General features: G+C 39.8%; 4 protein-coding genes across 7 annotated transcripts in view; 2 read left to right on the forward strand and 2 right to left on the reverse strand.

Moving 5' to 3' along the window:
- The window catches only part of LOC130175461 (membrane-associated guanylate kinase, WW and PDZ domain-containing protein 2), a 37,411-nt gene extending 35,261 nt beyond the window's left edge, over positions 1-2,150 (reverse strand). For 3 of the 4 annotated variants that reach the window (XM_056385965.1, XM_056385967.1, XM_056385968.1), the window contains exon 1: positions 1,207-1,460. In XM_056385965.1, coding sequence (XP_056241940.1) covers positions 1,207-1,289 — 83 coding nt within the window. In that variant the 5' untranslated portion in view covers positions 1,290-1,460. Of the gene's footprint in view, positions 1-1,206; positions 1,461-1,766 lie in introns of those variants that run through there. The other variant, XM_056385966.1, reaches the window with a different exon arrangement.
- Positions 2,151-2,838: 688 nt separating this feature from the next.
- Positions 2,839-10,010, forward strand: gpkow (G patch domain and KOW motifs; the record flags this gene model as incomplete). Its single annotated transcript, XM_056385247.1, has 11 exons — positions 2,839-3,068; positions 3,287-3,456; positions 4,116-4,261; positions 5,862-5,968; positions 6,492-6,696; positions 6,800-6,932; positions 7,812-8,007; positions 8,205-8,325; positions 8,437-8,506; positions 9,557-9,642; positions 9,736-10,010. Coding segments are annotated over 11 exons (1,593 nt in total), but the record flags the coding sequence as incomplete, so codon positions are not given.
- Positions 10,011-10,021: 11 nt separating this feature from the next.
- Positions 10,022-15,142, reverse strand: pqbp1 (polyglutamine binding protein 1). The gene is made up of 7 exons (XM_056385475.1): positions 15,061-15,142; positions 13,447-13,514; positions 13,222-13,333; positions 12,279-12,379; positions 11,212-11,394; positions 11,067-11,124; positions 10,022-10,473 (listed from the first exon to the last, which is right to left on the reverse strand). The coding sequence occupies exons 2-7, from the start codon at positions 13,511-13,513 to the stop codon at positions 10,323-10,325; spliced, it is 672 nt and encodes a 223-aa protein (XP_056241450.1). The 5' UTR covers position 13,514; positions 15,061-15,142; the 3' UTR covers positions 10,022-10,322.
- Positions 15,076-19,209, forward strand: timm17b (translocase of inner mitochondrial membrane 17 homolog B (yeast)). The gene is made up of 6 exons (XM_056385476.1): positions 15,076-15,187; positions 15,965-16,064; positions 16,147-16,210; positions 16,851-16,979; positions 17,090-17,200; positions 18,105-19,209. Exons 1-6 carry the CDS (start codon positions 15,162-15,164, stop codon positions 18,185-18,187), a joined length of 513 nt encoding a protein of 170 aa, XP_056241451.1. The 5' UTR covers positions 15,076-15,161; the 3' UTR covers positions 18,188-19,209.
- The last annotated feature ends 1,978 nt before the right edge of the window (positions 19,210-21,187 follow it).

The raw sequence follows: 21,187 nt of genomic DNA on the forward strand, positions 1-21,187 counted from the left end.
ACCACAGATGGGAGAATGTGCCTGCGTAGCCCTGCCCTGTCAAGGGTAAACTGCCTTGCACACATGCACACATAACACGGCCCACACACACATGCATACTTTGTTTTCATCACACCTTAAAACAGCAGCATGAATATGCATGATGCCGAAGGACACAGGAGGTACATAATTAGACAATCAACAACTCCCAGACGACATGCATTACTACGACAGAGGAGAAATGCACCTCACTTCATCCTCTCCCCTTGTCAGCAGTGAAAGTGGACTCATGTTAGTTCGTTGACATGCATTTCCACTTACTGGTGGTTTAATTTTGGGCTGGGAGTTGGACTCAAAGAAGGACACGTGCAGAATAAAACCCAATGGCCTTTCTTAGTTATAGTGCAAAACAGGTGCCGGGCTCATAGATGAGACTGAAGAAAAACAAACAGTGCGAGGACCAGAGCAGAATGAGAGCATGCGTGGACAGTCTTAACACCACATGTCTCCTCTTCTCTTCCAACGAATCAAAGATTCATAGTAACAACAGCATAACCTTGACTGCTCTCCAAACCCACACCAATGCACGCTGTTAAGTCAGGGTCACACATCCATCACTTCTAAACAAGCTCCCTGTATCAAGCAGGGACACACCCTAAACAAACAGCAACAACAACACACACACAGGCACCAGGCACTCCTGCACAGTCCTACACACATCCGTGCACGCACACACCTGGCTGTCAATACAGAGTGCATTTTGCAAGTCAGTCTGTTTCATATGGCAAAATGCACACAGGTGCATTGAACATGGGCTTGTGATAACATTTCATTACGACAATTTATACAGCAGGAGATTGGAAAAGTGGGGGAAAAAACATAATTGCGGATTTACAACAAACTTTTCAGATCTAATCATGAGTTTATGTACACAACACACACAGACATACACAGAAACACACACACACACACACACACCTGCTGTTAAAGAAGGTAAACTTCATCTGTCAATATGACACTCGTATCCCTAAGATCAGCCACCATCATGACAAACCCACACTCCTCACTCTCTCTTACACACACTGGCTGACTAGTTTACATGCACACACACTCCCTCACTCACTCCCTTTCTCGTTCTCTCTCTCTCTCTCTCTCTCTCACACACAGACACACTTAGGTTACACACAACAGATTCTCAGATTTCTCATATTTAGGGAAAATACTGACCTGCCCTGGCGCTGACACACACACATTCTTTTCAAGCAGTTCAGCCTTTCAAAGAGGATCCGTTTGAACGCGTCTATATACATTGACCCGACTGAGGTTAAATAATAAACCTGTACTTAAATAAATACGAGTTGTTTGTTTTTTTTTTTTTTTTAAAGCAGCAGCCGCCTGGTGTGTGATTTAAAAAAAAGCAGCGTGGGGGATTCAGTGATGGATAGATATGGTATCACCGTATCCCAAAGAAAGTCAGAGACGATGTGCACGGCTGACGGGATATTTGGACTCTAGTGATGCTCCGAGAGCCGTGGTGATCTTGTAGAGAGGGAGAGAGAGAGAGGGGAGAGAGAGGGAACACACACACACACACACACCATCAGGCAAATCTGACAGCGGCCGCTTATAAATTTAGCAGCTGCTGCACTGCTATAGGCGATGCAACGTGGGGAACGGAAAAAAAACGTCATGGTCAAAACGTGCTGTTTTAACTTGTGCAGACTCAAGTCTTTGCCTACTGAGCAATAAGTCCTGGACTTTGATTTGACTAGGGAAGAATTTCTTACCGTCATTTTCGCTTTCTCGTCGTCAAATCCTTCCTAATAGTCTTCGTTTGGCAGACCGGGCAACTTCATTACTTACGGGTACATAATGTGGTTGTTGTATTACACCAAAAGACAAACGTCGGTAACATCAATCTGACCGGGCTGAGGTGTCATTGAACTGCAGGCGCGGCGCTTTCAGGGCGCGGGGCGTCAATTGCAGAAGATTAGATTAGATAGACTATAGGCTGAGCTGCCCCGTAGAGAGTACGGTTAGACTGGTGTTGCTGCTCCTAAAAGGCACTTTTCTATCAAAGAAACAATGATAAAAGGCAAATGTGAACGTTTACCTTGGGAAGTTAAGAGGCACAAAGGGGAGGGCATAAAAAGAGTTAAAAGTACCGCCCCTTATTATTCTCAGTCCCTCTACCTGCATCAGCAGCATCACTTTTCGCTTACAACCTGGATTTAAAGGCGTGAGAACCAGATTAAAACGTGAGTGTTTCCTGCCTAATTTGCAATATTCAGCCAGATGTGACAAGGTCACAACAACTACACAATAACAACTTCAAGTTATAAAGCCGCGAGTTTAGCGCAAATAAAACTTTAATGAGCCCCATAGGGAAAAAGGGCCTTATGTTGCAAGTAATGTATATTTTTGGGTATAAGCTATACTCATGTCAGCCTGAACACTATGACAATTCCTGCTTTTCAAAAACTAAATCAGAAACAGAAGGCCCGTCCAATTGCGCGTAATGTCAAAAAAGACATTAATAAAATCTAGATTGGAATATATTCTCCAATAAATGTAAAATGATCTCAAAATGTAAATATTAGTTGTAATAAAACTACCACCTTGCAATGACTACTCTGACAATATAATCCACAACGTTAAATTTAATTGAATATTATCAAGGACACATATTATTTCCTTTCATTTGAAAACATATGTAAACCATATTTGTCGCCTATCTCGGTTTGCTGTCACCTCCACACTCTGCTAACTGGTCGTGGTACCTTTAACACTGACGCATTATGGGAATTGGAGTCATATGCAACAATGGTAACGAACGAAATATAGTGAAATAAAACTACAACTACCAGAAGCACTTTCTGCTACTTCTTTCGGTTACAAACAACGATGGCATCGCACGGAGAAGACACGGGAGCATCAAAGTCTGAGGAGCAAGGGGAGAGAAAAACAACCGCGGTGTCGTTTGGTTTTACTAAAACAGTTAGCAAATTTAAACCTCCTGGTGGTGACGCTGTGACCAAGAAAGAAGACAGAGATTACTTGACTGGAATTGATAGAAATGAATTGCAGAGGTAGGGTTGGTATGCTAATGCTAACTAATATAGCTAATTTAAATATTAGCTTTAACGTAACTGTTACGTTTCCACGCTGATATAGCTAATTAATACGTGAAATATTATGCTTTGTTAGCAGACGTGAAGTATGTGTATACATTACTGGGCCTCAGCTAGTAAATCTTGTGTTGAAGCGGCCCTGGCTGCTAGCTCGCTAACTTCTGTCTGTCGTGCAGTTCAAAACCATCTGAGAAGCCCAAAGAGCTCATCATCCCTCTGATCCAGAAGAACCGCTGGCACAGACAGGACCGAGCGGGCCAGAGCGAGGAGAGTAGCGGCAAAACACAGGAAACAACCCAAGATAAAGACTCTGTGGATTCTCAGGCTGTCAAAGAACTCATCGAAGGTGTGCAGATGTTTGGTTATTCCTGGTTACATTACATATGTTGTTGATTTGTATTTTGAAGTGTAAAGAAGAAAATGCAACCACAACAAACAGATATTTAAAAAGTTGCCTATCTTCTTTAACTAGTTATTGGAGGAATATTTTGCTTTGGGGTTGTGTGGCAGCCAGTGGCACAGGAGACTTTGCACATTTCGAAGGAAGAATGGATTTCACTATATATCAGGAAATGTCCTGCAGTCAGTCAAGAAAGTTATAATGGAGAGAGGCTGGCTTCTATAACAGGACAATGATCTAAAGAAGACCTCAAAATCCACCATGGATTAGTTCAAGAGACACAAGCTGAAGCTTATGGAAAGGCCTTCACTGCCTGCTGAGTTGAATATCACTGAAAAGCTCTGGATAGATCTTAAACACTCTGTGTGCAAGACATCCTAAAAGTATATCGGCTTTAAGTCATCTGCCGAGTGGCTGAAAACTCTTCAGAATAAAATACTCTTAGCTTGCTACAAAAAGTATTATGAATATAATACCATGGCATACAATTGTACATGGATAGCATTGTTTAGTGTGTGTAACTGTGTATTGCATGCTTGGTGGGAAGAGGTTATAAGTAACTCTCATAACAACGGTCCTTATACTTCTGTAACTTATGTTTGTAGAATCACGGAGGCAGCTTGATCAGTGGCAGAATGGCCCCCAGTCAAAAAGTAACTTGAACCTTACCATCCCCTTGTTGATGCAAAACAAAGTGCCAGAGGGCTTTGAGGATGGAGACCATGTAAAGGTGGATCTACGGCCTGAATCTGTAAGTATGACGACCAGCACAGGGACAGATATTCTCTCTAATCTGCAGCTGAGAATGTGAGTTTATTCAGTGGTTAGGTTTGAAGAGAACATTATTGATTTGTTGTTCTGGATGAAGATTTGATGAAACAATTGCATTAAAAAATCTTTCCAGTACACTGTTTAAACACAAGTGTTGGAAACATATTTTGCAGTGTTTGGCCACTTTTCTGTCTTGTCTGTCTTTGTCATTCCCGTGACATTACATCAGGATCTTTTCACTGAAGCTCCACTAATTTTAATTTATCAATTTCAACTATATATTTTATTAGTGTTAGGCGAACTAGATTGCAGTCAGGTCATAGAAAGGTCAGCCAAACCTGAGAGAGGTTTGAAGAGGTGAAGGAAATAAGGTGATTAGCTGTCTGTTGGAATTCTGATATTAGAGGATGTCACAGAAATAACTAATGTAACGAACAGCAAGGTCAAGTTGATGAATTACATCAGTTAGAGTAATTGAATAAAGTGTCCTATCGATGATCATAACACGAACAAACGTTTTCCTAGTCTTACGGTCTGGTAGAATTTTTATTCTACTGTACTATATTAAAAAAAAATAAACTCATCCCAGTATCCAGATAATGCTAGGTGATAGTAAGTTGTTCTCCAGCTTGCTCTCATAAACTTTCACGTAAATACACCTACTTCGACACCAGGGAGTTGCTTATTGCTTTTATTTAGTAAGCTTTCTACTGTTTGTGGTTAATTTTCTCAAATGCATTTATGTAATATTTGTTTGGACAGGGATTGTTTTATCAAATGCTTTATCAAATGTGTGGAAATGATATCAAATGTGAGGATCACATTATAATCTGCTAGAGAGGCATTTCACTGAGCATATGAAAATGCCTGACAGTACAAAATGTCTGGTAGACTGGCTACTTTGAGTCAGATTGAAATTTGAGTGTGTGAAAGTGCTGACCGTCATCTGAGTAGAATAACACCCCGTGTGCATACTCAGTTGTGCGCATGTGTGTATGGGGGACACTGTCAGTACAGTAAGACTTTGGTGGCAGACGGGCGTCAAACATTCTCCCCAGAGACATGCAGGCAACCAATCAGATCTCTTTCTGCTACTTTTCATCAGAGGCCTTGCACACCTCGTCACTGTCATCCCATATCTGCTCTCAATCACTGCAGATGTGACTGTCAGAACATGAGAGTCAGGGGAAACTTGCTCACTGTGGCCCACAGCTCATTTTAATGCAGTCCAGCCTGTGAGAGTGGACTCCCAGCTGCCCTCAGAGGGAAGCCTTCAGTGGAGAGATATGAGCAGGGCCACTGCTGTGATGAGGGCTGCTGCCTGGTGACTTAAGTCAGCCTGGGCTGAGTCTGACAGCCTGAAGCCAAAAGGCTGAGTAAGACCGACATGACAAACTGCTTCTCTCTGTCCGTTGCCACAAACAATTTTTTTGTGTTTCACAACTCAAAAGATTACATAAGTGCCTCATTTCAAGCACACATTTTAATGCAGACTGGTTTTTGTTTTTCTTTGGTTGCTTGAGCATTTAATGTATGTCTCTGGATTTCCAAATATATAATATCACTGTTTGTGTTGTCAGTCAACAGAGGCAGATTATGATACCGTTCCTGTTGAGGCTTATGGACTCGCTATGCTGAAGGGGATGGGGTGGAAGAAAGGGGAAGGGATTGGACGCACCTTTAAACAGTAAGTAAAAAAAATAACCCCTTGCTTTACCATTTCCTCTCCTAATTTAACATTACGCTGACCTTGCACCACTGTGGTGTTCAGATTTGAGCTGAAACAATCGATAAGTCTACTGAAAAAATTAATTTGCAACAATTTTGTTAATTAATCAGTTCCCTGAGTCTTTTAATCAAGCAAATGTGCCAAAAAAAAAAAACCTGACGTTCGGCTTCTCAAATGTGAGGTTTGGTGGGTTTTCAGTGATTTCTATTATTGTAAAGGGAATATATCTGAGTTTTGAATATTTGGTCAAACAATGCAAGACTTTTGAAGATGTCATCATGAACTCTTAAATCATTGGATGAGCATCAACCACAATTTTGTAAAAGCAGCAATACTCTCTTTTTATTTTACACATTTGTACTCATTTTTACTATATTAACTTCACCCACACAGCTCAACCTGTATCCACCTGTAGCCTAATTTACATCCTGCATGTCCTTCCCTCTGTTTATTGAATGCTGATGTTCCCTGTCTGCTACAGAGATGTGAAGCCAATCGAACACCAGCTTCGTCCAAAAGGCTTGGGTCTAGGAGCAGATCGCTCAGCGATAAAGGACCTGGAACCGACCAGACATAAGCGTCCCCCCAAGCCAGGCGAGGAGCGAGAGAAGGAGGAGGAACTAGTGATGGGTCCTGGGGGCTGTGTGCTGGTGGAGTCAGGGGCACATAAAGAACTGTACGGCAAGGTACAGTAGATCTGCAATGTCTGTTTACACACTCTATACACAGTACCAGTTCTGGATTATGTTTTCTCTGACTTCTCTCATGAGTTTCATTCATGTGCTGCAGATCGAAGGCGTTGATCCAGACAATGCTCGAGTTATGGTGAAGCTGGCTATTGGCGGCAAGACTGTGACAATCAGCCAGTACGCTATTAAACTGGTTGGGTGCAAGGAATACGACAAATACAGCAAAGACCTCAGTGAGTAAATCTGAAGAAATGAAACAGAAAAGGGCAACATTTCTAGAAAAAGATCTGGAGGCTAATGCACAATGATTTTGTGTGCCTGGGTGCTAAATTAGATAATATTTCCAGTCCATTCTGGTCACATTTGATGTCATCAAAATTCAGTTTGACCTCTTTACATTGTAACTTTTTATCATGTGTGGGTTTTTTTTTTTTTTTTTTTTTTTTTTTTAATTAACTAGTTATATGTAACAATAGCAACATGATACAGTCTAATTAAACAGAAAGGACCAGTAACAAATTTTAAGTTGTTTGTTACTATTTGTTACTTTAAGTAATCATCACATTAGGATGATGGAAGTTTCCAGTTGAAGGAACAAATTTGAAGCAACCTGCTGTTTTGTGTAAAGCTAGATTGCTTAGCTGATTGACTGAAAATTAATCAATAATTATGATAATCTATTAATTGTTTAACTCATTTTCTAAGCAAAAATTCTGCAGAATTCACACGTTGCTACTTCTATGTTGGTAAAGTGGATATTTTTCAGTTTGGGACTCTTGAAACAAAATGAATAACTTCAATATGTCAACCAAGGATTCGGGAAATTGTGTGGGAAAATTTTCACTATTTATAGACCAAACACTAATTGAAAATAACTGACAGGTTCATCTATAATGACATGAGTAACTGGGCTAAACAGGTTTTCTGCTAGTCTAATGACATTTCAGCTTTCACATGGGGGACAAAAGCACAAAACATTGATTCAGCTCTACTCCAAGTATAAAAACCCAACTAAGAATCGCACAAACACACAACACTGCAGTGCCCATGTTTCTGTGTGTGCCACATTTTACTCAATGCCATGCTTGTAACACTGTTTATTCACTGACCAGGTCGCCTCAGTAAAGCTCACAAAGACAAGGAAAAGGAAAAAGAGCGAGAGAAGGAAAAAGAGCGAGAGAAGGAGCGGCGGAGACGGGAAGAGAAAGAGAGGCAAGGTAATGGTGATGAGGTGAAACACAAGTCTTCAGATAGAGATGGAGGAAAAGATGAGAGGAAGAGGAAACACAGAGAATCAAGTCAAGACGGGTATGTATCCACTAAAAGATGAAGATCCAACAATATGCTTTTCATTTTGGTTTTTATCAACCAGTATTTAAAATTTTAATGTTTTATACATTTTTCCACACTGCATTTACTCATTTCAATTCATTGGTCAATATCTTTTCAATGTTCCCTTTGAGTAAACATACTGTATATTTGTTTTTCTTCTGTTTCCTCTCTAGAGAGAAGCCTCCAGTGAAAGAAGCGAGGCGGCCACCAGCTCCCCCCTCCTGGCTCCAGAGAGACTTAAAAGTTCGCTTTATAGACAAAGCTTTCAAAGGGGGCAGGTACTACAACTCAAAGGTACTAATAGATATGGCATGATCGCCATATGTTCTATATCTTTGGCTGCACAGTATTTATCATAAATGTTGGCTTCCTGTCAGCTCTTAAGTCAGTCTGGTTTTCTTCTAGATGTGTGTGGAGGATGTCTTGACACCAACTACCTGTGTGTGTCGAACTGAAGAGGGAAGACTGCTAGACGGTGAGTCATTAGTGCAATCCCCGTCTCTCTTGGTGTTGGTCTCTGTCTCTCTGCAGTAGCTTTATTCCCTAATTTAAAGTTGTACAAGAAATGTGATGTGCAAAGTATGTGTTGTAACTATTTCTGTTCATTTTTATAATACATCTGAGTAGCTTAGGTATTATGGTGAAAAACATGGAGCAAGGCAGTTCCTAGACGTCGTTTGTCATGCCTCTGGTTAAAGATTAGATTAGATTAGATTAACTTTATTAATCCCACAACTGGGAAATTCATTTAAAGCGGAGGATATTTAGATGACAAATACTATTAAACAAAAAAGCATTTGTAGTGTTAATGTAAGGAATAGACAGATAATGTGGTTTTCATATCCAGTACAGACTGGAATTTAGGAATTTAAAGGAATAGTTAGTGAGAAGAGCAATACCACTCCCGTCTGACTGTTAACTATAGAGCTACAGCTAGCTTAGCATAAAGACTGGCAGCAGAGGTAACAACATAGCTGGCTCTGTCCAAAAGTTGTTGTTTTTTTTTTCAAATCCACAAAACTAGAACAACACGTTTTTTATTTCATAACATGGAACCTGGTGAGCTTTAGGGTTTTTGTTTTTTTTTTTTTACCTCTGAACAAAGCCAGTCTAGCCGTTTCCCTTTGCTGCCAGTTTTACGCTGAGGGAACGGTCTCCTGTGTAGCTTTGAGTGGCATCAATCGTCTCATCTAAGTCTGAGCAAGAAAGCAAGTATTTCCTGAAATGTCAAACCCCTGACATTCTGATAATGCATCTTCTAATATACACCATATTGATGTTCCTTGTTGGCAAATATTTTATGTATACATTGATCATTGATTGGGATTATGTACTATTCCTTGATACTGTAGATTTTGTGGGATTTCTTATCTGCAATTATTATGTGGCTTATTGGCTAAGACTGTAGAAATGTCACATCTGCTGAATTAAGATGAACAGGTAATCACCTCTGACTGACACTATATTAACTGTTACTGTTAAAAGTCTTAGGTAAATAACACACTGTTTCTTCTTGTGGTGACAGATGTGACGCAGGACATGCTGGAAACCATTGTCCCAAAAAGTGAATATGACTCTATAATGGTTGTACTGGGTGAACACAGGGGTCAGGTGAGCAAAGGATCATCTTCCCTGCAGCACGTGTGTACTTGTTTGAATGTGATGACCTGTTACTAATAACTGCATTTACATTTGTCCGTTCAGGTTGGCCGTATTCTCCAACGGGACAAGAACAAGTGCAGAGCAATGGTTCAGCTCGACCGATACGAGGAGAAAGTGTTCACACTGGACTATGACTGTATTTGTCACTATGTAGGATCAGTGGACCACTGATCTACATATTTTTGATTTTTATTCAGATATTTCCAGTTGTTTTTCATGCCATCTGTCCCTGAATGTTGGTTTTTGTAATATTCAGAAAATAATGGATTTAACATTTTAACACGTTGCAATTTTGTAATAAAACATTGTCAAGGAAAGTTGCAATGAGTCATTTTCACAGTAATCTTTAAATTTATTAGCAAATGATGCCCACCAATTGCCCTAATAACAATAAGAGGGTCAATCTTTAGGTCATATAAAAACATATTTACAACTGTTCTACACATTTGACAAGTATGAATGCACTGGTGGTACAAAAGCTGAGCACTCCACTCTCTGGCACGGTCACAAATTTCAAAATGAAAAGAAAACTTGTCAACGATGTCAGTCTGTTACGGCAAATGTAAAGATGTGAGCAAAGGGAAAACAAGCTGCTTCTTTCTTGGTTGTTCTCTTCCTGGGAGCACAGCTTACTCCTTGGGTATTTGGTTTGCTGCGTTAGCCCGAAGCACAGCTCCTGGACTGGGGTATGGCCGCTGCTGGAAGAGAGGCCCCGCCGCTGTGGTATCTGCACCCGTCTTTGCTTCATTACGCTTGGGAAGGCCACTTGACCACGTACCCCTGTAAAGATGAATGTTTGCTTTCAGTAAGTGTCTGACTCAGCACATTATGGTTGCACCTTAAAGAGGAATCCATTAATTTTACACAATCAAAATCATCTTACTGGGCATGATTAGTTCGACTGCTTTGTCAAGCCTATGAAATAAACCCTGATGATGTCACAATGATGTAATTAGGGTTATTTTGGTTTGATCTTGGAAGGTGTGGAGTTTGAAAGAAAAGGGCATTTATCAGGGAGGGAGGGTCAAATGAAAAGATTAAGAAGCATTATGAGAAATGTTTTTCAAGCTTAACCCATATGAATAGTACAAGATGTGCAAAGTATGTATGGTAACCATGCTTGTTTCTTATAATGCATCTGTCTAGCTGAGGTGTCATCATTCCTCCTGTTTATAAATCTTGTGTATAGATGCCTCTGGATGAAGCTTTCTATATAGTTTATTTACATTATATGACAGATTACAGTGTGTTTGATCTGAATCCAGACTAGTGACAGAGACTAGTGACATACTAGTACCAGTACTGGTACGGTACTTATGGAAGTGCAGTACTAAACTGTTGGAGTATCCATTTCATGACTGTAAATACTGTACCTTGGGGCATCAGAATAAGCACTTGGATCCATGGGGTCCATCTCATCATCTTTTCTACCTGAAAAGGAAAATAAAGACCCAGTCATATAAATAGCATCATCAGTTTGAAAATGCTTGTGTAGTATGTAACAGACGTAAACAATACCTCTTTTGCTTTTGCTGTACGGTGCCATGTCTTCCCTCCTCTGCTTTCTTCTGTCTCTGTCCCTCCCGTCATCCCTCTCTCGGTCTCTGTCCCGATCCCTTTCCCGATCTCTGTCTCTGTCGCGCTCTCGCTCCCTGTCTGGCTTCTCAAACTGCCTCTCAACTCGTTCATCTCCTCCATCAGCTAAAAAAATAAAATATAGCCAATAGTCACATAATAAACACTTACCTGAGTTTGGCCAAAACAAAAAAAAACCTGCATTCTGAGATTACTTGCCAAATGATGATGAAACCAGCAATGATTTTTGAGAAGTGTAACAGATATCCATGGTGACAGGTCAGGAATGATGATGATCATTGCCTCATCAAAATATTAATTTATAATTAACACTACAGAGTTAAACAGTTGGATGAGCATTCCTATGAAAGTACAGCATTCATGTTAAATGATGTTTTGACCCATCACTGGGCCCAGCAGTGGGTGTCAGCCTGTGCCGTCATAAATCTGCAAGGTCCCATGACAGGTGACACAATTCTCTGGCCCTCAACTACAGTACCTTTAAACTGACCTAACATACTTTTAAGCTGCTTTTAACTCCCACCCTCACCCAAGGAAAGTGTAAATACTCTGTGGCTTACACACAGCCCTATTTTCGTATATTATTTGCCCCCCTCTGAATTAATTATGGCCCTTCACCTATTTTACCAAATAAAGTAAGATGGTGTCAAAAACGTATTTGTGTGTGAGTGTGCAGGCAAGGCCCATCGCAAAGAGAAGGCTCAACAGTGTGTTCCAGTGTCCTAGAACCAACCCCCTCTTTACCTGCACACGCACACGCACGCACACACACACACTCGTAACAGGATAAATTCACTCCAATATTACCAGATTATAACCAGTTAAATCTGTGTCAAGCTACGCAGCATGTTGCTCAAACCACCAAGCAACAGCCAAGAAGTCACCCTTAGCTACCTCATCTTGGCAAGCAACACACCATACCCCTCTGCTTAAAGCATCACAACTTCACACTACAAGTTAGAGAGTAAAGAGGTTTTATAATATCATACCTCTTAGTTTCTTGGCAGCTTTTGTGACCACTGCAGACGGGTCATTTGGGGACAGCCAGGCCACCAAATCTGTCTCCACGTTCCAGTAATAAGGAAGACCACTGTGGTTTGAAGGGAGAATGAAACAAAATGGATGAATTTGCAGCCATAATGTAAATAATGTGATGTGATACATATTAATGAGTAACGTCATGAGGAAAGTGATTGATTGAATTTATTTGATGACTGAAATACAGCTCGTTGGTTAGTGTAATAGTAATACCATCACTGAAGATCAAACTACAGTAAGAGAGAATTAGCTTATTTCCAACAACACAGTACGAAACGATGACATATAGCAGCGGAGTGGCTAAATTTACATGTATGGAGACCCAAAGTGTTAAATATGAAATAAATAATACATTATTCCAAAAATAATCATGAATAACCATTAAATTATTCAACATATTTTTGAAACTCCGTTTCTTTCACAATAACAGTGAAAGTGAGTTCATTTTTATTTGATTCCAGCAGGTTTTATTGCAAGATGTCCCTTGTCAAAGTCTGTCTTTATTTAACAAAGTCATTTCAACCACTTTTCACCACAAAGTCCCTTAATAATAATTCAGGCCACAAATTACTGAGAAACCATATTTTCAAGGCCAAGCTTATCTCACATCCAAATAATGTAGCCTCACTGGCCAGAAAAAGTCAGTCACATATTTTTAAATAAACTAAGATAGGTGAGTGGCAGAATGAGGTTGATGTTCCTGTGTAATTTGTTATAAAAAAAAATCTGATGTGTTTGAATCTCAGTTTAACCCCATAATAAACACACCTGAGCAAAAACAGATATGATTTTATAGGTCCTCAATCTCTGTTACCACAGTTACAAAGTCAAAATGTTAGGTATGTAAATATATCAGTCACAAGTAAAAACATATTGTAAATCAAGTATACATACCAAGCAGGGTCGAAAACTTTGTACCAGTTTGGTGGTAGATTCTCTATTCTGGTGGCTTCATAATCTACGTTGTTGTCATCATAATCTTCAGCAATAATCTCCTCATCTGCCTCTGGATGAATTGAAGGAGAAATGTTATTACATGACACAGGAAAGTATGAAGCATAAGGAAAAATGTCTAAATTCTGTCGACACAGCGTGTTCCCAAAACATGCTTCCTACTACCTTGATCTGTAGGTTTAACAATCCCTCTCTTGGCCAAGCGGGCCAGCAGTGCCGGAGGTAGAGGCATCCTGAAACACAGAGGAGGGAGGATTAAGTCATGATGCACAGGATGGGAAGCCTTTATCTACTGACTAGAGCAGGTGGTGCCCAACCACCCAAACAGGGAAAGTGAAAATAATACTGGACTGATGCCAACATTAATTTTTGATATGCACATATCCTGCATTTACAGCTGGTAGTTTCTTGAAAATTTCAAACATTTACCACTACAATGATTTGAAAAAACTAAATCCAAACTATAGTCTTTGGTTTGAAGCTGAAACAATTAGTTGACTGACCGATTTATCAATCAACAGAAAAAGTATCAGAAACCATTGTGATAATCTATTTATCACTTCAGTCAATTTTCAAACAAAAATTGAAACATTCTCTGGCACCAGTTTCTTGAATGTGACAATCTGGTGTCTTTTTTTTTGTCATACATTACAGTAAATTAAAATATCTTACATCTTTAGTAAGTGGTTGTGGAAAAGTGGTTGTTTTGTATTAGTTGCCAGTATTTTACATGTCCTACTTTGCTTGGTGCTTGCCTCACTCTTCTAAGCTTTTTATCCTGTTCTGTTGCTTCATTTTTTCACTGGCTTTCTACTTTTCTAATCTTACATGTTTTGTGCTTTATAGTTGCTTTAATGGCTTATTTAACATCAGGCTTTTGGCTGACACTGGCACCATTAAAGTGATGCTGATCGATGTGCATTGTCCATGCAAAAATCAACAAATAAAATAAATGATATATAAAAACAAACAATGAATGTAGGTTACAAATCTAGTGTTATGGATAGCTTGAAACCAAACCCCAAATTTTGAAACCTTCATGCAACAATTTAAAGTACAGGTAAAGTCAGTTAAAGTGCAACAGGGCTAAACACATGCAACGGACTATGATCCTACAGCCTATCCTAACACCGCTGTGGCTCTCCTGAAAGTGATCGTATAGCCACACATTTTAGAAGAGCGTATGAACCGGTTGTCCATAGGTCTTTTCCTCTGAATTTCTGTATAATGTCAAACTTCAAACTGATTTCACTATGGTACTAACGCATTTTTTTTTGCATTTTCACAATTAGAGAGAGTCTCTCTTCTTTAGCGTCTCTGTGATAATCTAGTCCAGATTTGAGAAGTCTTCGTGTAGTGGTTTTTGGAATCTGGATCTGGTCTGATGTGATCTAAATTTGAAAGCAGTAACTTTCCCCTTAAAACTGCCGAATCGGAAACAGGCGTCGTGTAGGTCATCCTCCCCCCTGCATGCTGCTTTATTGCTTTCAAGGCTCCCGGTAAACGTTTGATTTTAGCTTGTATAGAGCTACTTTTAGCTTTTCGGGTATGAACGAGGTTAGCTTCATAAAAAAAAAGGAGATAATCCGCAGTTTAAGTTCATACTACATTTATTTCAACAAAATTATTCCACGTCTGCTCGGTAGCTCCGTGTCAACAGCTGAAATATTAAACCAGCAAACACAAATATGCGTTTAGGAGATAACACATAAACTACACATACCATAAACCTACACCTTTCTATAAAAAACTAATGAATTAAACCTATTTCATCTTTACCTGGTTTAGGAAAATCCAAAGAATGGACGATACGACTTCCCAAAACAGCACACGGCGCGCACAATGATGACGTAACACCGTTTGTCTTGACGACAACAAACATGGAGGAGTATGCCCGTGAACCTTGGTGAGATTAGTTTTTAAAACCTTTTTCTTTCTCTACTTGACAAACGTTTGCCAAGCTCGGACATGGATTTGTCTTTTTAATGTTTTATTTAAGTTAATGTTAGAGAAGAGAGGCTCTGTGAGTTTGAGTTAGCCGGCTAGCTTAGTAAAGGGTTAGGGATATAAAGAGATAAAGCTGTGGTCAGTATGTTCCCACAGCAACTAGTGTAAGCTACAGCAGCATCTTGCATGAATATGTCAGTGGGGTTTTTTTTTTTTAAATTGAAGTTATGGTAAACCAAAAAAGAAAAAAATGGTTAGATTTTCATATTGACTGTTTTGTCCATTAAACATTGTACCTCAAAGAGACTGAATGAACAATAATATAAAATAGTGATTAGCAGCACATGCTTAGTATTAGAAGGGGATGTCTGATATTTTTGCTTGATAAATGACTGAAGTTATTAATCAGTTATTAAATACGTTGTTGGTTATTATTCTGTTGATTGTTTCAGCATCATAGTGCAGCAACAATATAAATCAATTGGATGGGATGGCACAAACAAAAATAATGTCACTAATTTGCTGTATAACAATCCAAAATCATTGCAATAGCACAATGTGAACTCTGTTGTGATACCAGTTTTCTCTCCAAAATAATCTATGTTGGAACTGCTTTTTGGTGTGCTGCTGAACATCCACATCACACAACAAAGCCTAGGTGTTCATACTTTTGACATCAAATGATTTATCCCATTTTTACATGTACTTCCTCCCTCCTCTGAATGCCTTTTTGTAGTCCCTGGAGGATAGTGGATGACTGTGGAGGAGCTTTCACTATGGGTGCAATTGGAGGAGGGGTGTTCCAGGCGATCAAGGGCTTTCGTAATGCCCCTGCGGTGAGTTCAAAAGATAATTGTTTGCTCTCAGACTCACATCAGGTTTTCAAAGTCAGAACTGAACAATGCTCTAATGTTTCAGGGTGTGGGACACCGCCTGAGAGGTAGTGCAAATGCAGTGAGAATAAGAGCTCCACAGATTGGAGGTGAGGAGGTGACTTTTGGTTTTATTCAGTGGCTTCAATGTATTCAGACTCCTTCACTTTTTGCACATTTGAGGGGAATATGAGGGGGCTCCTCAGTGGCAGGGTAAGAGAGACTGATCAAAATTGAGGGAAGGATGAATTAAGCCAAATACAGAGAGGTTCTCGAAAAAAAAAACCTGCTCCAGAGTGCATGTGAGTTGAGCAAAGGTTCATCTTTTAGAACAACAATGACCTGAAGCAAACAGCCAAGACACCACTGGAGTGGTTTCAGGACAAAGTCTCTGACTGCCCTTGAGTGGCCCAGCAAAAGCCCAGACATGTTTTCTCTTTTTCATTATGAATTATTGAGTGTAGATTTATGGGCCAAAAATGTAAATTTTATCCATTTACAATTAAATCCACAACACAATAAAGTGTGCAAAAAGTGAACAGGTCTAAATACTTTCTGAACTGTATATGATTATGGTACAACACGATCAAGTCATTTATCTAAAAAAAATATGTTTATTTATTTAATTATATTTGGGTGCTCAAAGGCCTATCAGAATTGTTGAGGGTCATAATTTCATTGTCTGAGAATGAAAGCACATATTCAACCGAACTATGCAACCCTCACAGGTTTGTTTTCGTGGTTTTACAGGTAGCTTTGCTGTATGGGGAGGCCTCTTCTCCACAATCGACTGTGGTCTAGTTCGGGTCAGAGGGAAAGAAGATCCCTGGAACTCCATTACAAGTGGTGCGCTGACTGGAGCTATCCTGGCAGCACGCAGTAAGAACAAGTCCATGTAGTACTGATCTTACCAATGAGCTTGACACCACCTTTCTGTGTCATCATGTGCATCAGATTGATTGAATGAATGAGTTTTGTGTTTTTTCCAGGTGGACCTTTAGCTATGATGGGCTCCGCCATGATGGGGGGGATTTTGCTCGCTCTCATTGAGGGTTTTGGGATCCTCCTAACCAGATACACAGCGCAGCAGTTTCAGAATCGTGAGTGAAGCTGATTGAGTTTTGCAGAAATAATAAAATCATTTAGTCCCCCCATAGAAAATGTGGCGTCACATTCAGGTGGTTCTAGCGCTATGATGGTTTGTAATTACAGAAGATTTCTGAACAATCTATTACATCAGTTTAACAGCAGCATGAAATCCATCACAGAATAAAAGGAGATTCCTTTACTGAAGGTACCTATATGTAATGAGTGAAAAAAGATGAAACATTTTCTCTGTGAAATGATGGAAATCAGTAACTGGAGAAGTGGATGTGATAGGCGGAAGAAAGGTTAGCACGCCAAGTAGATGAATTCAACAGGGGAAATTGACTACAAGCCACTAAATGACCTGGGCCCTAAATATATTTCAGAAATGTTCCATATATATGAGCCAAATAGGTCTCTAAGTTCTGCAGGAGCTGGTCAGTTAGTGGTGCCTAGAGTTAAAACTAAACAGGATGAATTGGCTTTCAGCCATTATGCTGCCCACTGCTGGACCAGCTCCCTCTGGAGATCTGATCTAATCTTCCCAAACTGTAACTGGCTTTAAAAAGAAGCTAAAAACTGCTCTATTTTCTTCTGCCTTCATCTAAATATTAATCTTGCACTTTGATGAGATATTACTTGTTTTCTAATCTGTGTTTTTATTTTGTTTTTATACTGTTTTCTCATTGTGCTTTTTACTTCTATTTTTATGCTTCTTTTATTTCTGTTTAGCACATTGAATGACCTCTGTGTATGATTATGTGCTATACTAATACATTTGCCTTGCCTTGCCTCTATAGAGTATAATCGTGTAGGTGTAGAGACACATACATTTTTGTTGCTATGGAAGACTATGCTGCCACAGAAGCCTGACAACCAAACCTTTTTTGTGTTTTCCTCTTCCTCTTTCTCCTCCAGCTATTCCCTTTGCGGACGACCCCAGTCAGTTACCTCCAAAGGATGGAGGTCAGCAGCAGGGTGCAAAGGGGCAGTTTCAGTAGAGAGCAGTAAGGACTGACACCAGCTGTGGACAGAGTGAGTCAGACCAGAGAACAGGATACTATAGCAGGTATCAGGGTGAATGGGAGACACTGGTCCCTGCGGCGGTGTCAAGTAGTTGCACTATGTGCTTATAAACCTCAGGGGCAAATTACTGTGAGTTTTAGTTATTTATGAGTCAATTTGACAAACCTCATGTTTGGCCCTTCAGCTTGTCATTCAATACTATATGTATCAGGGGCCATTGTCTCACTGCTGTGACCTTTTTGGGTTAAATATGCAATTCTAAAATTTATATATAAAACAAATGTGATTGTTCAACATCTTAGGAACATTTAATAATTAAGCATCCAAAGATTTTATAATTGTATGCATAGACTTAAATAAGTAAGTATTAAAACCATTATTTAAATGGCTGAAAAGTATAAAAGTAGTTGTGTGTGAGTATTAAAGAAGATGAGACTTTAGAAGCTCACATTTGTTCAGTGAGGTTTAACCATGGAGGATGGTATGGTGCGAGTCTGTTTCTGAGTATGAATTATGTCAGCTGAGACAATCACTCAAAAGACCTTTTCATGTTTTTAGATAATGCGTGTGCTTAAGAAAACCTCATTCCTTCTTTGTTTGCAGTTTTATCCTCCCCTGGCAGCTTTTGTAACTTTGAATCTTTGTTGAACAATTATCATCTTATACACTAGACTGGATTAGCTCAAGTCATGTCTGTGATACTGAAAAGACACGGATGAGCTCCTGGAAATTATAGCTTGTATCAGTATACTTAGACAGTTCACTTAGCTGGTTATCAAGCACCCTCCTCACTCATTTCTCCATTATCCCTCAAGCAACTAAGCACTTTTTAAACTCTGTCTCTCTGTTCTGTTGGAACAGCAGAGAGACAGTGCAGCACGATCCAGTGTTTTGCTGTCAAACTATGTATAGAGAGAATGTTTATTTTATGTATTGTCATAATTTATTGATAGTTGATAAAGAAAAAAAAACAATAAAGACATCAAATGTTCTTGAATTGATTGGTGTTTTTTTCTCATGATATTGTAGGTTAATAACAGGTGATATTATAAACATTACATATGCCTGAGCTCCATCAGTGTCTTGCTATTTACTGTGGACGCGCGCCCCCTAGCCACCTCTCTCGGTACCGCATCGGTTCTCTCCAAGGTTCTGAAATGCGTATCTGTAACTTGCTGTAGTGAACCATCCCATCTTTCCATCCTGACAGTAACTTCTTAATATTCCTCTCTTCTTATTAACTTCAACTCCGCAACAAAATCCCAGAGGGCCAGAGAGTTTCGCCTGAGTTTATCTCCACCTTCCCCTTGAAAGATTTCCACTGTCATCCTTTTAAACGGCTCAGCTCGTTTAATCCTGACGGCTGACCACCGAGGATATGGGGACGCGTTTGTTTTAATATTCCTCGTCGTTATGTACCTGCATAGATAAACAAAACCAAAAAAAAAAACAAAAAAACATTTGCAGTTTTCATTTCCACGCAGTTAGAACTTACCAGAAAGCGGCTTTAATTGGATTTCTAGGCTACAAGCAGGCGGTGAGCAGGATGGCCCGGTGCCTCTGAGCTGCACCGACGCGCTGCATGTGGATAAGAAATGACAGGCTGCACATGGTCCTATCTATTTGAAAACTCCGAGAAAGTTCTCTTTCTTTTGAGGGGGGTCAAATTTATATCTGTGATCCGTCACGCATCGCAGATCCCCTGAGGAGTGGATGGTGGGATTTCTGAAGTGATTCCGTGGTGTTAAACTGCGAACATGGACGCGGCAAAGAAAGGTAGGGACTCCTCACAATGTCTGAGATTTTACCTGCACAAATAGCATTGCAAGAATATGCACGTTGTACATTTACATGAATGTTACCCATTAGAAAATGATATGGCTCATTACACTGTAAAGCCAGGATGAACCATTTTATTGAAACAGTAGATAAAGATATTCAGTGTAGGTGCCAAGAATGGTTAAACATAACTGCTCTGATAGGTAAGATTGTTTTATACAGGTGAAATTAAAGCATATACTTTTACATTAATGCACAACTGGCATCATATTCAATGTTTTTATAATAGGACAGTCATTTTAATCTCTTATCAGCCCATATTTATGGCTCCTCTGTAGTTTTTAAATGGGTGAGATAATACATGTAGCCACAGGCTTATTCTCAGTGCAGGGCCTTGTCAACAGGTGTTCATGTGCCTACTTGGGGATAGTGCTGGGCTAAGTGCCACACTGCTCCCAATAAAGAAGTAGGTCACATCTGGTCTTATAATATGAGGCCTTCAGGACAGAATACCTGTCTACTGCCACAGCGTCCTGTCAAATCCTCTCCTAATAATGGTGGATAATAAAATGTGTGCAGATATTAGCAATGGCATAATCACATGGTGTGAGACAGTTTGTTTGTTTGTTTGTTTGTTTGTTTTTTGATTACATAACAGTAAAGGTGTCTACCAATATGACAGACCCAGCAAATAACTTATCTATGTCAGTTACCTCTGATGTATCATATATTTTCTCTGTAAGAATAAAACAACTCACACCTCAGTCGTCATGTAATACCCATATTTTTGATCCCATTAACATCATTAATATATGTGTGTTTTACAACAGATGCCCCCCCTGGGGGCGATGCAGGCAAATCAGACACCCTCGGGTCAACTGGCTCGGCCAGAAAAAGAGGGGGGGGGGCCAAGAAGGCGATGCAGGCGAACAAGTCCGCCCTCAGGGCCCCCCGAGCCCTCTGCTGCCTCACCCTCAGCAACCCCATCCGCATGGCAGCACTGGCCCTAGTGGAGTGGAAATATCTTTTTTCCTGAGTGTGTTAGGACGTTTGTGTGCGTTTATGCAAACAGTCCTGTTTGTGATGCAAATGTGTAATGAGTGAATGAGTTAATGTTGGATTGTTTAGATGGGTTGAAGTTTTATTATGCAGTTGTGTGCATTTTCCGTTTAATGATGCGTTCATGAGGCCTTTTG

The sequence above is a fragment of the Seriola aureovittata genome, chromosome 9, assembly GCF_021018895.1.
Source record: "Seriola aureovittata isolate HTS-2021-v1 ecotype China chromosome 9, ASM2101889v1, whole genome shotgun sequence".
NCBI lineage: Eukaryota > Metazoa > Chordata > Actinopteri > Carangiformes > Carangidae > Seriola > Seriola aureovittata.

Coding starts and splice junctions, on each gene's coding strand:
- pqbp1 (XM_056385475.1), bottom strand. CDS start 13,513: ATGCCTCTACCTCCGGCACTGCTGGCCCGCTTGGCCAAGAGAGGGATT. Junction 13,334..13,446: donor TGTTAAACCTACAGATCAAG/GTAGTAGGAAGC, acceptor CAATTCATCCAG/AGGCAGATGAGGAGATTATT. Junction 11,125..11,211: donor GTACAGCAAAAGCAAAAGAG/GTATTGTTTACG, acceptor TTTCCTTTTCAG/GTAGAAAAGATGATGAGATG.
- timm17b (XM_056385476.1), top strand. CDS start 15,162: ATGGAGGAGTATGCCCGTGAACCTTG. Junction 16,211..16,850: donor AAGAGCTCCACAGATTGGAG/GTGAGGAGGTGA, acceptor GTGGTTTTACAG/GTAGCTTTGCTGTATGGGGA. Junction 16,980..17,089: donor AGCTATCCTGGCAGCACGCA/GTAAGAACAAGT, acceptor TGTTTTTTCCAG/GTGGACCTTTAGCTATGATG.